A 17,416-nucleotide genomic window follows, 5' to 3' on the forward strand; every position below is an offset into this window, starting at 1 on the left:
GACACAGTAACTTCTAAGCTCTTAATTCAAACTTGTCAGTCCCAGATAAATCCTACTTAAGAGCTATTATAGGGCTTCACATGGTCACTGAGAAACTAAACTGCCATTTCATTCCTGCTCTGTGCCCATAATTATTCTCAGTTCTGGGATGCAGTGGTGAAAAAGTCAGATCTGGCTGTCAGGGAGTTTGTAATCTAGTATGGAAAAGATAAATGGTAAACACATAAATAAACCAGCAATATAATTTCAGGGAAAGGCCACTGCTGTAGAGATAATAGAATATTCTAGTATGATTTAGAATGATTGGAACTTCCTCTGTGAGTGAGAATTGAGGAAGAATGTGGTATAAATAGGAATTTTAGGGAGGTTAATCATGTGCTACATGAGGTAATTCATCACTTGTTGCCTCTTGAGAAAGGTATTTTGCTACTTCCTAAAACTTTTAGGAGGCCCAATTATTTTACTTATGAATGAGATACAAATTTGAGAAAAATCTTTGACACAGAGTAAAAAGGCTGAGCTATAACTGCTTTATATATCAAATAATCCTAATCCACAGAGTGATGATTATAATTTATATTTGCATAACGTTTTTGAGTATTTTCCCATTCACTGCCTTTTTTGAGCATCAGGGCAATCCTTTGATGAAAGTAAAACATGATATTATTCTAACAGTAAAAAAAGAAAAGCTAAGTTCAAAGAGTTTGAGTAAGTTATCATTACACAGCTGGCAAATTATGAAACTTAAAACGTAACTATGTGGCTTTTTTTTTTACCTAATTTCAATTAATGCCCTCAATCTTTCGTTATTTTAGATTGCTTATTTTGAATTGACCAGATATTACACCAGAAGTAGGTAGGTATACTACGTACATTCTTAAGGATACTGTTTGGTCTAAAGAGCCCATATAGAAGGGTGGTTCTCAAAGTGTGGTCCCGGGACCAGCATTATCTGTATCACATGGGAAATTTTTAGAAATGCAAATTATCAGTCGCCACCTCAAATCAAATGAATTAGAAACTCCAGGAGTGGGGCCAAGCAGGTTATGTTTTAACAACCATTCCAAATGATTCTTACACATGCTAAGGTTTGGGATCACAAGTTTAGAAAAGAAGCAATGGTTAGTCTCACATCCCTTTTTGTTAATTAAAAATAAATATATTTTACATTTTAATTTTAATTTCACTAATAGGCATATACATTATATAAATAAAAATTTGCATAAGTGTTTACATATAAACACAGGGCAGTCTTTGAAAATAATATACTAAAAATAATGGCAGGAATTTAAAAGTACTAACATCTATTTTTGTAAGCAGGGTGTGCAAAAAAGGATAATCTTACATGTTTTTGGTAGAAATGTGAATTTAAATGTAATTTCATATAGCAGAATTCTCTTCCTTGGAAATACAGATAATGTAAATAAAATTATCAGTATTTAAGTAAATATTACAAGTAAATTCACTGCAACATGGCCCATTGTAATAAATAGCTAAAGTTAAAAAATCTGCATCAGTAGGGAAATAGTTGAATAAATTATGGTATATCATCATCTTGAAATGTTTCTAGTCAATAAAAATAATTATTCATCATGCTGTACATGCTGGAGATTTAATCTACAGCATAGTGACTATCATTAACAATACCATATTGTTTACTTGAAATATGCTGAGAAGACAGGCATAGCTCATTTTATCGTGCTTCATTTTATTGCACTTCACAGATATGGTGCTGCTTACAAGTTGAAGGTTTGTGGCAATCCTGCCTTGAGCAAGTGTATTGGCACCATTTTTCCAACAGCATGTGCTTACTTCATGTCCGTCACATTTTCATAATTTTTGCAATATTCAAACATTTTCATTATTATTAAAATTAGTATTGTATCTCAGGGAATAAAGAGGCCCGATGAGAGGGAGAGAGATAGGAGAGCAGCCGGTTGGTGGAGCAGTCAGAACACATAAAATATTTGAAAATTATGAAACTTAAAACATAATTATGTGTTTTATGATGATATGTGATCAGTGATTGATACAGTTTGGATATTTGTCCTGACCAAATTTCATGCTGGAATGTAATCCCCAGTGTTGGAGTTGGGGCCTGATGGAAGGGGTTTGGGTCATGAGGACAGATCCCCCATAAATGGCTTGGGCCATCCTCTTAGTGATAAGTGAGCTCTCTCTCTAAATTCATATGAGATCTGGTTGTTTAAGGGTGTGGCACCTCTATCCCCAATCCGCTCTCTCTTGCTCCTGTTTTCACCATGTGACATGGAAGTTCCCACTTCAGCTTCCACCATAAAATTTCCCTAAGCCATCCCCAGAAGCACATGCTGGCATTATACTTCCTCTACAGCCTGCAAAACTGTGAGCCAATTAAATCTATTCTTATACATTATCTAGTCTTAGGTATTTCTTTATAGCTATGCAACAATGAATGGCCTAACACAGTGATCTTTGATATTACTGTATTAATTGTTTTGAAGTACAATAAACCACACCTATAAAAGACAGCAGCATAACTGATAAATATTTTGTGTGTTCTGACTGCTCCACCAACCAGCCGTTCTCCTATCTCTCTCCCTCTCATCGGGCCTTTTTATTCCCTGAGATACAATACTAAAATTAGGCCAACTACTAACTCGAAAATGGCCTTCAAGTGTTTAAGTGAAAGGAAGAGCCACACATCTCTCACTTTATTTTATTTCTTCTTATTATTTTTAAAATATATTTATTTTTTCAGACGAGGTCTCACTCTATCACCCAGGCTGGAGTGCAGTGGTGCAATCTCAGTTCACTGCAGTTTCCACCTCCTGGGTTAAAGAGATTCTCCTGCCTCAGCCACCCAAGTAGCTGGAATTACAGGAGTGCATCACCATTCCCGGCTAATGTTTGTATTTTTGGTGGAGATGGCCTTTCACCACGTTGTCCAGACTTCTCATGAACTCCTGAGCTCAAGGGATCCGCCCACCTCGGCCTCCCAAAGTGCTGAGATTACAGGCTTGAGCCACCGCACCTGGCCGCATCTCTCACTTTAAATAAAATGCTAGAAATGATTATGCTTAGTGAAGAAGGCATGTCTAAAGCCAAGACAGTCTGACAGCTAGGCCTCTTGCATCAGTTAACCAAGTTATGAATACAAATAAAAAGTTATTGAAGAAATTAAAAGCGCTACTCCAGTGAACATACAAATGCTAAGAAAGTGAAAACAGCCTATTGCTGATATGAAGAAAGTTTTACTGGTCTGGATAGAAGATCAAACCTCTAATCCGGGGCAATGCCCTAACTCACTCCAGGTCCGTGAAGGCTGAGAGAGGTGGGGGAGCTGCAGAAGAAACTTCATAAGCTAGCAGAGACTGGTTCATTAGGTTTAAGGGAAAAGCCATCTGCACAACATAAAAGTGCAAGGTGAAGCAACAAGTGCTGATGTAGAAGCTGCAGCAAGTTATCTAGAAGATCTAGCTAAGATCATGGATGAAGGTGGCTACACTAAACAACAGATTTTCAATATAGATGAAACAGCCTTCTATTAGAAGAAGATGCCATCTAGGACTTTCATAGGAGACAGGAGAAGTCAGTTCCTGGCTTCAAAGGACAGGCTGACTCTTATTAGGGGCTAGTGCAGCTGGTGGCTTTAAGTGAAAGCCAATGCTCATTTACCATTTCAAAACTCTTAGGACCTTTAAGAATGATACTAGATCTGCTCTGCCTGTGCTCCCTAAATGGAAGAAGAAAGCCTGGATGACAGCACATCTGTTTATAGCATGGTTTCCTGAATATTTTAAGCCCACTGTTGAGACTTAATGCTCAGAAAACAGATTCCTTTCAAAATATTACTGTTCATTGACAATGCACCTAGAAATCCAAGGGCTCTGATGGAGATATACAAAGAGATTAATGTTGTTTTCATGACTGCCACCCATGTACCAAGGAGTAATTTTGATTTTCAAGTCCTTTATTTCAGAAATACTTTTTGTTGTTGCTGTTTTTGGGGCTTTTATAAATGATGATTTATTAAGCTTTTGTTCTTATTCCATTTTGATACATTTCCTGTACATGGCTCTCAAGGTTTTTTTTTTTTTAACTTTTATTTTAGATGCGGGGGGCACATATGCAGGTTTGTAACCTGGGTATATTGCATGATGCTAAGGTTTGGGGTCCAAATGATCCCATCACCCAGGTACTCAGCATAGTACCCAACAGTTCATTTTTCAACCCTTTCTGTCCTCCTTCCCCACCCTCAGTGGTCTCCAGTGCCTATTGTTGCCATCTTTATGTCCATGAGTACCCAATGCTTAGCTCCCACTTATAAGCGAGAACATGCAGTATTTGGTCTTCTGTCCCTGCATGAACTCACTTAGGATAATGGCCTCCAGCTGCATATTTGTTGCTACAAAGGACATGAATATTTAAGAAACACTCTTGATAAGGGCATAGCTGCCGTAGATAGTGAGTCCTCTGATGGTTCTGGGCAAAGTAAATATAAAGCCTTCTGGAAAAGATTGACCCTTCCAGATGCCATTAAGAAGACTCATGATTGATGCAGGCAGCCAAAATATAAATATGAGCAGGAGTTTGGAAGAAATTGATTCCAACCCTCATGGATGACTTTGAGGGGTTCAAGACTTCTGTGGAGGAAGCAACTGCAGATGTGGTGCAAATAACAAGAGAACTAAAATTAGATGTGAGCCTGAAGATGTGAATTACTGCAATCTCATGATAAAACCTAAACGCAGGAAGAGTCACTTCTTATAAATGAGCAAAGAAAGTGGTTTCTTGAGATGGGATCTATTCCTGATGAACATGCAGGAAACACTGTTAAAATGACAACAAAGTATTTGGAATATTCCATAAATTTAGTTGATAAAGCAGCAACACGATTTAAGAGCACTGGTTCCAATTTTGGACAAAATTCTTCTGTGGGTAAAATGATATCAGAAAGCACAGAAAAATCTTTTGTGAAAGGAAGAGTTGACTGGTGCAGCAAACTTTATTGCTGTCTTATTGTAAGAAATTGCCACAGCCACCCCAATCTTCAGAAACCACCCTTGATCAGTCAGTAGCCGTCAACATCAACACAAGACCCTCCACCAGCAAAGAAGACTACAACTCGCTGAAGGCTCAGATGATCATTAGCATTTTTTAGCAATAAAGTATTTTTTAATTAAGGCATGTATATTGCTTTTTAGACATAGTACTATTGCACACTTAATAGACTACAGTATGTGTAAAGATAAATTGTATAAGCACTGGGAAACCAAAAATATGCTATGAGTTTTTGATGATATTTTGTCACTTTATTATGATATTTACTTTACTGAGGTGATCTGGAACCAAACCCACAATATCTCCCAGGTATTCCTGGAGATCTGTAGTGTCTTCACTAACTTACCCTACACACACAAAATGGTAACTATGAGTAATGATGGATATATTATTTAAATTGATTGTGGTAATCATTTCACAATGTATAGCTATATCCAATGATCACATTACACACCTTGAATGTGTACTTTTTTTATTCGTCAATTATACCTCAAAAAAGCAAGAAAAAATAATTCCTTAAAACTGCATCAGTCAAACTGAAGGGATTTTCATTAGTTACAGTTGGGTAAGAACTGCACCATTTTGGAAAATAGACAACAACAGTGTAACATCTATACATGTGTCTCTCCATATGCTTATTTACTTATATGGGAGAGGAAAAGAATATGACAAGGTTCATGCTAGGTTCTTAGATGGTATAACTAGTAGGGTCATGGATTGGTTGCTAATGTGAATGGAGAAGTAGATAAAGGCCATACTTTTATCATTTCACGCTTTTATCAATTCACCTTCCTGGCTGAATGATCCTTTAATACCTTTCTGCCTACTCTGTAGACACCTTATGAGGATAGATGAGAAGAAGCAACATACAATAGCTAAGAACCTAAATTTTGCAACTTAAGGTCTTAATTGGAAACCAGACTCTATTATTAATGGCTATATACCCTAAGAAAGGCTACTTAAACTCTCTGAAGTGGTTTTTTTACCTATACAATATGAACAAAAATATCTATTACACAAGTTTATTGTGACAATTAAATAGTAAATGTATGTAAAAAGCTTAGAACTGTGTCTGTCGCTATTCTAAATGAGCTAATATATAAGATATTAATACTATAACAATTAGCTTGAAAACTACTTAGTTTTATATAGCTTATATATCAAATAATAATGATTATGGTTATGATTATTAAGCATAGATGTAAAACATATAACACAGACATGACACAAAACAGGTATCAAGGGTGTGTGACTGTTCCTGAGATACAAATGGCCATCTTTTTCCTTCTGAAAGGACGTATTGCACTACTGCCACTTGCTCTTCCTGGTGGTCCTTCTTCCTTCCTGGGAATAGAATGGTTTACTAGTTTCTATTACATACCCTGGTGGTATGGTTTGGCTCTGTCCTCATCCAAGTCTCACCTTGAATTGGAATAATCCCCACGTGTCAAGGGTAGGGCCAGGTGAAGATAATTGAATCATGGGGGTGCTTTCCCCTATACTGTTCTCATGGTAGCCAGTAAGTCTCATGAGATCTGATAGTTTTATAAATGGCAGTTCCCTTGCACAAGCTCTCTTGCCTGCCACCACGTTAAGACATGACTTTGCTCTTCATTCACCTTCCGCCATGACTGGGAGGCCTCCCCAGCCATGTGGAACTGTGGGTCAATTAAACCTCTTTCCTTTGAAAATTACCCAGTCTCAGGTATGCCTTTATTAGCAGTGTGAGAACAGACTAATATACTATATATTTCTGAAATTCTTATTACTGATGATAACTACAGAGAAAGAGATAGGGTTAAGAAGTAACATATTAATCTACTCATCAGCAAATGTTTATTGAATAGCTATTACTGCTGGCACAGTGTGAAGCACTAGAAAAAGAGCAGTGATAAAGCAAGAAATGTTTCCTTCCTTCCAGAGCTTACAACAAATTATTTGACTTTAATTATGATTTGTGCTGCAAAGGAGAAATTGAAGATGAAAAGAAAGTACACAGTCAACTCAGAAAACAATAAAGAAGATAGACAGAAGTCAGGTCAGGTAAGGCTTTACAGACCCCACTGAAGGTATTCAATAAGTCTAAAGCACAGTTGGAAGCCACTGGAAAGTTTTAAATAGTGGCACAATGAGAATTCCCTTTTTAAACAGCTAAACATGATAAATGAAGAACTTGTGTACTTGTGTTCCTGCTCCTGAAATGACACTGCAATGACAGTAAAGCTATAAAAGACTATAAACCCAAAAGAACAAAAAGACTAAAAAGACAAAAGATGTTAATAGGTTTAGAAGATGGAAGCTGGTGAAGAAGCAGTCACTGACTTGCTAAGCAGAGAGAGCTTAAACCTCTAGAGGCAGACAGCAATGAGAAGCTAGTGACTCACCCCAGAGAGGCCCAGAAAAAAAACAGAGATGGAAACACCTCATGTTCATTCTGCAGAAGGTGAGGGTAAGACAAGAGGCTGAAAAGGCAGGGGTTGGGGGTCAATGTAATTCTTAAGATGTCTTGAAGCTCAAGTCTCCACCCACACATCCTCAATTATTATCCTTCCCCAAATTGCAAATAAAAGAGGTTTGTTTTATGTTTTGTTTTGCCCAGAAATATTAACCTTGAAAGGCTCTAGATGCTGGACAACAGACCCAAAAGAGGACAGAGTCTGGCGACAGACTGAAGAAGGAGGATTAAGTAAAAGCAGGCAGATTTTAATTACTACCTTACGTCCCTGGTGAGAGACTAGATAGTCCCTCTCTGAAAAGAATTGAATCACTGCAGAGAATAAAGCTGTTGATACTGATATTTGGGGTGTTCCAATTAAAAGTACAGCTCAGTTCTGAATTGTCCTTCAGTGATGCTCGTTGGTTCTATGTCTTACTGATGCACTTGGTCCTGCAAATCCATATAACAGTGCTTTTAAATGGAGATCCAGGGATCAGCAGACACCTGAGAAAAAAATCCTCCAACAAAAAGAACAGAACAACAACAACAACAACAAAAGAGTTATTCAGAGAAAAAGATGACAAGACTGAAATGAGGGTGAAAGGGTGTTAAATATACATAATTAATATGGTCAGAGAAATAAAAGATTTTCATTCATGAAATAAGAAAAAAGAATCACTAAACCAAAAAGTATGCAGATCTTAGAACTCTAAAAGATGAAATCATAGTAGTTTAATAGAAAGCTCAGAGAACAAGGTCAAAGGAAATCTCCCCAATATTACAGCATAAGGAGTAAGGTGACAAAAATGGAAAATAGAAGAGAAGTGAAAATTGGCGATTCAGTCCTAGCAGTCAAAAATCCAACAAAAATGGAGTCCTAGTAAGGGACTGCACAGAAAAAAAATGGAAGTTATTTTTGTTTTGTTTTGTTTTTGAGACGGCGTCTTGCTCTGTCACCCAGGCTGGAGTGCAGTGGCACGATCTCGGCTCACTGCAAGCTCCGCCTCCCGGGTTCACGCCATTCTCCTGCCTCAGCCTCCCAAGTAGCTGGGACTACAGGCGCCCGCCACCACGCCCGGCTAATTTTTTGTATTTTTAGTAGAGACGGGGTTTCACCGTGTTAGCCAGGATGGTCTCGATCTCCTGACCTCGTGATCCGCCCGCCTCGGCCTCCCAAAGTGCTGGGATTACAAGCGTGAGCCACCGCACCCGGCCAAAAAAAAATGGAAGTTAGAACATTACTGAAGGAATAAATCAATAGAATTCTCGGAATTGAAGAACTCAACACTGAGTCTCAGATTGAAATGCTCGCTGGGTATCCATCAGGAAAAATGAACAAATTGAACATAATGGAAAAAGAGAAGACACCAAATCTTCCAGAGTGATGAATTCGGTTGTATTAAAAGGATCTGGAGGGTCGGGGACAGTGGCTCATGCCTGTAATCCTAGCACTTTGGGAGGCCGAGGTGGCCTGATCACCTGAGGTCAGGAGTTTAGGCCCAGCCTGGCCAACAGGGTGAAACCCCACCTCTACTGAAAATACAAAAAATTAGATGGGCGTGGTGGCGGGCGCCTGTAATCCCAACTACTCTGGAGGCTGAGGCAGAAGAATCGCTTGAACCAGGGAGGCAGAGGTTGCAGTGAGCCGAGATCACACCACTGTACTCCAGCCTAGGCAAAAGAGCGAAACTCCGTCTCAAAAAAAAAGAAAAAAGAAAAGAAAAGGACCTGGAGTCAGAACTGGACTTCTCATTTCTTCTGTGCAAGCCAGAAGTTTGGTCATCACCATCACCAGTTGGGAGTGAGTGGCAATTCCATTTTCTGAATTGAGGAATACAGGACCAGCCCCAACTGTACACAGAAAGTTACAACTGGGCTGTTATGAATCTGAGCTGCCAACAGAATACAGAAAAGGAAAGTAGTAACACTTGAAGTAAGTTCAAATTTAATAATTTTCTGTGATCTTCATTCAGCTGCTCTGAGATTTCTTCATTTACCTACTCTCTTAGTTCCTGTCTTGGAGGTCAAATAATATTTAAAATTATAGTCTGAGAGTGATCTCCAAGTTCCCCTTACCATAGAGAGATCTCTGCCTAAAAAGCTAACTCTCCCTCCCCCACGATATGAACGAGAAAGGGCAAGAAGGAATTGAAAGAGGATTGAGCAAGTAGGGAAATCAGAGTTTTGAATGTTTAAAATTGTCACTTAACAGGTATGCTTAGTTCACACGAATTTTTCCTGAGCTCCTTATTTCCAAACCAATCCCTCCTCTACATAACGTAGAGGTCATCCAGAAGGAAGCTGTGACAGAGATCATTACAGCCAGTATTTTTTTGACTAACAATGGCTACTATAATACTTAGCACAGCCAACAGTGCTTGGTAAGTATCAGTCTAACCTGCACGCCTCTCCTTTTACTATTTCACCAATTCCTTCAGAGTTTGAGTGGGGAACTAAATGCAAATCTGTATTGCTTGGGTTACTTTTTAGGTTCTTGGTAGCTGAAATAGTTGGAAAAAAATTTAAAGACTGAAAATTGAAATTCTTGTCATCTTATCCCTCAGCACTGAAAAAGATGACCTTCAATGCAGTTTGTACTTTGCCCAAAATTCTTACCTAAGCTTTTAGTTAGTGACAAACAAAACTGTTTTGATTCACCTGCTAATGAGCTGTGAGATGGTCCAGAGAACAAAGAAAAAAATCAAAACCTGTGATATTCATTTTCGATTAAAGAAAATTTTTTTCAGAGAAATGAATTCAGAAAAACGAATATCCAAGTGAAATTAGCTCTGCTTGTTGTGAAAACACAGCAATAAGAGTAGCAACAGGCCAGGAACAGCATAAACAAATACCAGGAAAGTTATCTTCAGAATTTGTTTACTTAATGTTTAACACTGAAATCAAACACAAGAGGATCATTAGGGAGACCTTCTGCATTACTCCACTTAAGCAATTAGAATCTGTAAGTAGTATAAAGATAATTACTCATTTGGTCCTCTTACACAGCAATTAGTTCATATGGTAAATATGAAAGTACAGCATTGCATTGCAGTTTGTTTTCTACCGATCTGTCTGTGTAGACTGTAGCAGAATGGGGGGCAAAAGGCAATTGGAAAGGGCCTTATTAAAGTGTGTTATTTAGCTTTGTGCATGCAGTAGATGTTTAATTTTTTTTATTGACAGTTAAATTATTTCTTTAGCCAATTCGACTTAAAAACCACCCAAGTCAGTGTGCCTAAAGACAAAAATCAAATGAAGCCTGCAGATTTTAGTTTGTCTTAATTCATGGTAAAAATAATCCTAGTTAAACCAATTGTCCTATGGACCAGGCCAAAATGATTCAACTAATGAACGTTTCCCTACTGGAGTGCTATGCCTAATATTTATAGTAGGCTTACCATAGTGCCTGTGCAAAGCAAATAATTTACCATGAACTGATTAGCTGTTTTTTAAAAAGACTACTTATTCTACTAGTATAGACACGCTAACAAGTTCAATATATCGCACTTCAAAAATAAAGAATCCCTCATCACAAGAGGGTTAAATCAATCCTCAGGTTACGACATGGGATCAAACTCTGCCCGAAAAAAAGTTTAAAAACCGTATAAACACATTATTATATCCTGAAGCCCACATTTATTAATTTTATTTTGTCGCTTTAGTTCTAGGGATTTGCACCCATTTGCATTAAAGAATTATAAAAACAGGTGAGCTTAAGACATCCGAGTCCAAATCTCCCATTTTACAGACTCAGGCAAAGACCCGAAAGCAGGCCGGCCGTGGTGGCTAGTGCCAGGAATACCAGCATTTTGGAAAGCTAAGGCTGTAGGATTGATTGAGCCCAAGAGTTCGAGATCAGCCAGGGCACCATAGTGAGATCCCTGTCTTTACAGTAAGTTTAAAAAAAAAAATAGCGCCTGGAGTCCCTGGAGTCCTAGCTACCAGGGAGGCTGAAGTGGGAGGATCGCCAAGACCTGGAAGCAACTTCAAGGTTAGGCTGAGATGTGTGACAGATTTGAACTTAATCCTGTTCCCTTTAACACCCATGTCTTGTTTTAAGTCGCTAAGAAAGGAGATGGAGGGAGTCAAGTTTGCATTCTCAATCGCCAATTACGGATTAATCGACAAAATCTTATCTGATTATTAGTACAAATAACATTTTATTTTGTGATCTACCTAAGAGGGTTTGCTTATTCACGCATTCATTTTTTTTAATTAACTTTTTCAGTTTTTCTTCGATTGGGATGACTTTTCCAGAAGGGCACAAGCAGATAGCACAGAAAGTAGAATACATCCGTGGAAAAGTTGGAGAGACAAAGGCGGCGGGGATGGCTGCGCTGATGCAGGGAAAAGCATTGGGAAATGCAGAGGGCTCCTCAGGCCAGCTCTGGGCAACGATGAGCATCCCCGGCCTCGGCAGGGGCGCCGGGCCGCCCCGCCTCCCTCGCGAGTCCCTTCTCCAGAAGACGCGGGGAGCGGGGTCTGCGCGCTCCGCCGCCTGTCACCCCGCGCCCGCGCCGGGCTGCGATTGGACGCGTCGCCGCCAGGCACCCGCCAGAAACACCAGTGCGCTGGGGAGAGGAGGGGGGCGTGCTTGCGGGCTTGCTTTGGCTTTTTTACGGCTCCCCCCTCCCCTCGGCACTCCATGCCGGGTCTCCAGCGCGACTCGGCTCGCTCGCGAGGCGGGAGAGTTGGCGCAAACCTCGCCGCAGCCGCAGCCTCCTCGCGCGCCCCTGCTTTCCCTGCGCGCTCCACTCCCGCCATGGGGCTAACGTGGGGCTCCTAAGAGTTGCCGGCTCTCAGCGGCGCGCCGTCCAGCCAAAGTCACCGCGGGCGGACTATGGCTTAGGGCGCCAGAGGAGTTAGTCTAGACGAAGAGGAAAAGACGGCTAACTGGGAAAAAAAAAAAAAAAAAGAGAAAACGAAAGAAAAGCCAAACGATGAGTTTCCACCAGGAGGACGGAGTGAACAGTCTGTGCCAGAAGGCTCTGCACATCGTCACCGAGCTGTGCTTCGCGGGCCAGGTGGAGTGGGAGAAGTGCGCGGGCATCTTCCCTCGGGACAGGGGCAGCCAGGGCGGGAGCAGCACAGGTAACGGGGAGGGCTCCGCTCGCGTCCTCGCGCTCCGCTGGGACCCCGCGCGCTCGGCTGCCAGCTCCGGGCTTCTGCGCCTCCCGCGCCGCTCCCGGAGCGTATTTGGGGCGCCGCGCTTTCCTACCTCGCTACTTCCTTCGCTCAGCTCCTGGCGACTTCGAGGGTGGGGCGTTTGGGTTTTGTTTCCTCCCGTCCACCCGGCGGGCTTCTCCCTTTCTGTGGTGCGCTTCCCGCCTCCCGGCGCCGTCTCCCGCTCCCAGGCTCGCCGCGCCTCTCCGCGTTCTCCCACGCCTCCCATCGCCCTCCCGGAGCCGAGAGGTGAGTGCGGGCGGTGACGGCGCCGGGACGGCTCGCGGCTTGGCTGCTTGTGGGGGCGGCTCACCTGTGGGACTCGGGCTGCTCTCGCTCGTTCCACCGGCCGCTGGTCCCGGCCTTGTTGATGGGGGCCAGGCGGGACGGACCATCTCTGCTTGGACGCAGAACTCGCTTGCAGAGGTGGCTGCCTCGGCCTCCGAGGTAACTCGCGGCTGCAACCTGTCGGGCACTTGACAGTTTCTAAAGCCCTTTTAATATATGTGATTTTGTAGGGTTTCATGACAAAGTGGGTAAAACGGGGATTATTGATCCCATTTGTGGGGCGACACCGAAAGCTCAGAGCACATATCGAAGAAGTGGAAGAGAGGGGAGACGTTTAAAATCCCCAGCACACGCACGCTCTCCCTACCCTTCAGGAAATTAGGAAACGGGCTGGATGCAGGAGGATATCGACCGTCGGAAATCTGGAGATGGAAAAAGGTGTCAAGTGGATTTTCCTCCAGGCTTGGGGGTGGAAAGGATCGAATCCGACCCACTGGGTCACGGCTGGGGAAAAGGCTGGTGTGTCCAGCCTGCTGTGCGGCTCGGGCGCACGCGAGGTGGATCCCCGAGTTGCGGGCTGCGTGGTTTCAAGAGCCGCTCGAGAGGGTCACTTGTTGCACTAGGAGTCAAAACACACTGCTTTCGGGATTTTCGGCTGGAAGGTTGCCATTCCTTCTCTAGGTTCTCTCCCTTTGCTTTTCCTGTCATTCTGATCTCCTGGCGGGGTTTTCAGAGTTGAAGGTAGTCAGGGCAACGAGAGCTGGACAGCCCAGCTCAGGACAACGTGGAGCCCTGCGTGCTGGGAGGGAGCAAAGCGGGGCACACTTAGTGAATCCCCTCCACCACCACCCCTGAGCCAAAGCCAAGCGGGGCGTGGGAATGGGTTTAGTTTAGCTTTTACGTTCCATTGTTCAAATGGGTAGCTGCAGGGTTTGGAATTCTCTGATCCAGGGCAACGTGAGCCAAGGGGGCTCTGTCTGCGCTTGGCAGAGCTTGAAGAGATGCCGCTGCTTGGACCCCGGATCGGAAAACTTTAAAATTTTCTCAGTGTATAAACACAACTGAGAATCATTTCCATTCGTTCAGTAGGTGTTAAATTCCTAGGAGTGTATGAAACTCAGCGGAAGGCACTGTGTGGGCATGTTGTATTCTGTGTCGTACGTATCGTTGCTAAGTATGAGGTGAAGACCAGAGTAGTGTGACCTCAGAGTCGTCTCTGGTGACATTAGATAAGCTTTTCTGAAACGTCTTTAGTGACCCACGTGCTAAAGGTAACACTCAGAGAAGGGGTACACTGGACGAAGTGAGAGTATTTAAGTTTGAAGATTGTGCTTTGGTAATTGAACAGTTGATGCTGTGAATAAAACTACTGATTTTCCTCTTTCCTGCCGTTTTGTGATCACACACCAAATAGTGGTTTCCCGGGTCTCAGACTGGCTGGTAATAAGGAAAATATGCGGAAGTTAGAAACCAAGTCCCAGCTTTGAAATCTGTCCAAGATGCGCAACTATATCAGCTTCAGATAAACTATAGTATATGAATTATAGAAATGGTTCTCAGTTTTTCCTAATCACTGCAAGAAGTAGTTGTAGTCTGAATTCCTTTTGAACTTTTCCCCTTGGGAATAAAAAGTGAGAAAAATTAGCCTAAAACAATTGCAAGAATATTTTCCTCCCCTTAAGAGGAAAAATAGACTACATAATATATGAGGTATTCGATTTATAATATAGGAACACACATATTTATTGGCTATTACTAGGAAAGATATTCTACTAGGTCGTGTATGACGTATAAAGACAAACAAGATTGCTATGCATTTTTCATTTGCGAATCTAAGCCACAGTTAGAAGTAAAATACTTTAATCTGCAAATAGACTCAAAGTTAATAGGTATCTATGAAGTGGATTTAAAGATTGTTTGCCAAATATTTAATTATATTTCGTAGCCACCCAGCGTCACACTGTTCTTTAAAGTAGATTTTCTTATAACTTGTGCTCTCACGCTTTTTATTATGGGTTCCTGAATAAAGCACTTCCAGTGATCCTTCTACTCACTGTTTAATGAGAAGGCCATTTTTGGTAGGAAGACATCAACAATGTTGAATGGCACAGTGCTTATTTACTTTGAAAGTTAATCAGCACTGCCCAGATGGTATTGGTTGTTCTAACATTACAGTGATAATTACAAGCTCCAAAATTGTGTGTATTTTCAATTCCTTCACACAGAGACAGAGGGAGAGAAATTCAGATAATTCCAGTGAAAGTCATTCTACATGAAGGGAGCTACGAATCACGTATATATGTAAGATATTATCTTATGGGTTTTGTAAATGCCAATGAAGTGCAAGCATCACCGTTACTTGTGACCATATCAGCAGTAGCAGAAGCAGCAACAGTATTGTTGCCATTGGGGATCTCAGAATCACAATAGGATCACAATATGACCAATCTCATACTTTAATAAAATTGGTGAAGACTTACACTAAAGTTGCCAACGCAAGTTCATTTACTCTTTTGGCGTAGCTTATCGGAGTCCTTATATGTGCCAGCATTACTAATATTCTAGAAAGTTCACCATGTGCACTTTCTAGAATATCAGATATTTTGAGTCTTTTTAACCATAGATTCCTTCCCTCTCCCGAAATAGGTATGTCACTCACTAAATCAATCTCAATGCACAATATGTTTTAATATTAGAATGCTTAGGGAAAATACAAAGCAATATATTGGGCCCAAAAGTTATTTTTCAGGCATACTGTGACTGAATATATATAATCATTTTTAAACTGGATTTAGCTTAATTTCCGATTACTCCTTAATTGCTGCTCAAATGCTTATCAATTTCAAGGAACCTATGTTGCTTGAAAGGCAGACCTCATAAATCACAGCTAATCAAACCCACTTAAGCTCACAGTCACTTGAGCTCCCATCACAATTGTATAGATCTAACCTTAATTTAAAGATTTTCATAAGCATTTAATTCGTCAATGTTCTAATTTTGCATCTTTACACAATTTTAATTTGGGACTAAAAATTCCAAAATAAAAATTTAGACAAATTCTTCTAAATTCACACATACATTCTTCAGTTTCTTAGACATAGGGATAATAAGTAGGTATATGGCAAATAATCTTATTAAAGTACTTAACGGACAAGAAAAGGGATAGTTAAGTAAAATTTTAAGAATTACATCATGATTTCCCTCTAAGATCAAGGCATGGTGGGTCTATGATAAAGGTTTAAAATTAGTAGAGGGACTTCATAGTAGAGGGACAAAGCAAATGACTACCCGATTAATTGAGTTAACATTGTTTAATCACCATAACAGAGTTTTACACATCCTAGTGATTGTATAAAGAATTCCAGTTTACAGACATATTATCAGTAGAATTTTTTTGTTGAGACTTGTAGGTCTATAAAAGAATAATGGAGCCATAGTGGATTCAGAATGATAGGCCCGTTTGAAGAAGAATATATGAGAGGATATTTTTCCTTCCTCCACATTGCCACTCCATGGAAGAGTGGCCAGCTTCTGCTATGTCTAGTCTCATTGTCACACGATCATCAATACACCTTGTGCTTGGTCTGATTTACTTCAAACGGAAATGGAGACCTATCTTCAAAGCCAAGGTCTCAGCAAACATTTATTCCTCTTAAATCCCAGTATGTTAGCAGCATTGGCAGGAATTTCTTTTTGCTTTAACCTTTTCTTTTTCCTTTGTGACAGATTAAAAGCTGTATTTCCTTTTTCTATGAACTATGAGTCTCTTGACGTCTAATTCTTATGAGTGATTTTGTATACCAAGTTCAAATCACATTTTAAAAAAACAGTCATTACTGTAATTTTGGCTTTTTGAAAAAAATTGGTAATTGTTTGAGATGCACCTGCATTCATTTACAAGCTTTTTTAAATACAAAATTCCGGCAGAAGACAATCATTACCATAAATGTTTAATGTAATTTCCAATGCCAATTAAAATCATTTCTATTTTGAACATATGATTATATTCTTCCCAATCTACATTTTATTCCACTAACGTTGTACACATTAAGTCAATAGCATGTCAGCTCTTTGAGGGCAGGGGCTTGTTTATTGTTTTATCCTCAGTGCCTTGAAAAATCTGTGGTTCATACTAGCTACTTTATTTATTTATTATTTTTATTTTATTTTTTTGAGACAGAGGTTCACTGTTGTTGCCCAGGCTGGAGTGCAATGGCGGGATCTCAGCTCATCACAACCTCCGCCTCCCAAGTTCAAGCGATTCTCCTGCCTCAGCCTCCCGAGTAGCTGGGATTACAGGCATGTGCCACCACACCCAGCTAATTTTGTATTTTTAGTAGAGACGGGGGTTTTCTCCATGTTGGCCAGGCTGGTCTCGAACTCCGGACCTCAGGTGATCCACCCACTTCTGCGTCCCAAAGTGCTGAGATTACAGGCATGAGCTACCGTGCCCGGCCCAATTAATATTTTTTAAATGAATGAATG

The 17,416-nt window shown here is 40.8% G+C and overlaps 1 protein-coding gene across 2 annotated transcripts in view; it reads left to right on the forward strand.

The window, feature by feature from the left end:
- The first annotated feature begins 11,978 nt into the window (after positions 1-11,978).
- The window catches only part of SYT10 (synaptotagmin 10), a 68,465-nt gene continuing 63,027 nt past the window's right edge, over positions 11,979-17,416 (forward strand). The window contains exon 1 of one of the 2 annotated variants that reach the window (XM_055276969.2): positions 11,979-12,571. In XM_055276969.2, the coding sequence (XP_055132944.1) occupies positions 12,421-12,571 (151 nt within the window). In that variant the 5' untranslated portion in view covers positions 11,979-12,420. Of the gene's footprint in view, positions 12,893-17,416 lie in introns of both variants that reach the window. The other variant, XM_063639213.1, reaches the window with a different exon arrangement.

Source organism: Symphalangus syndactylus, chromosome 5 (genome assembly GCF_028878055.3).
Source record: "Symphalangus syndactylus isolate Jambi chromosome 5, NHGRI_mSymSyn1-v2.1_pri, whole genome shotgun sequence".
In the NCBI taxonomy this organism is placed as follows: Eukaryota; Metazoa; Chordata; class Mammalia; order Primates; family Hylobatidae; genus Symphalangus; species Symphalangus syndactylus.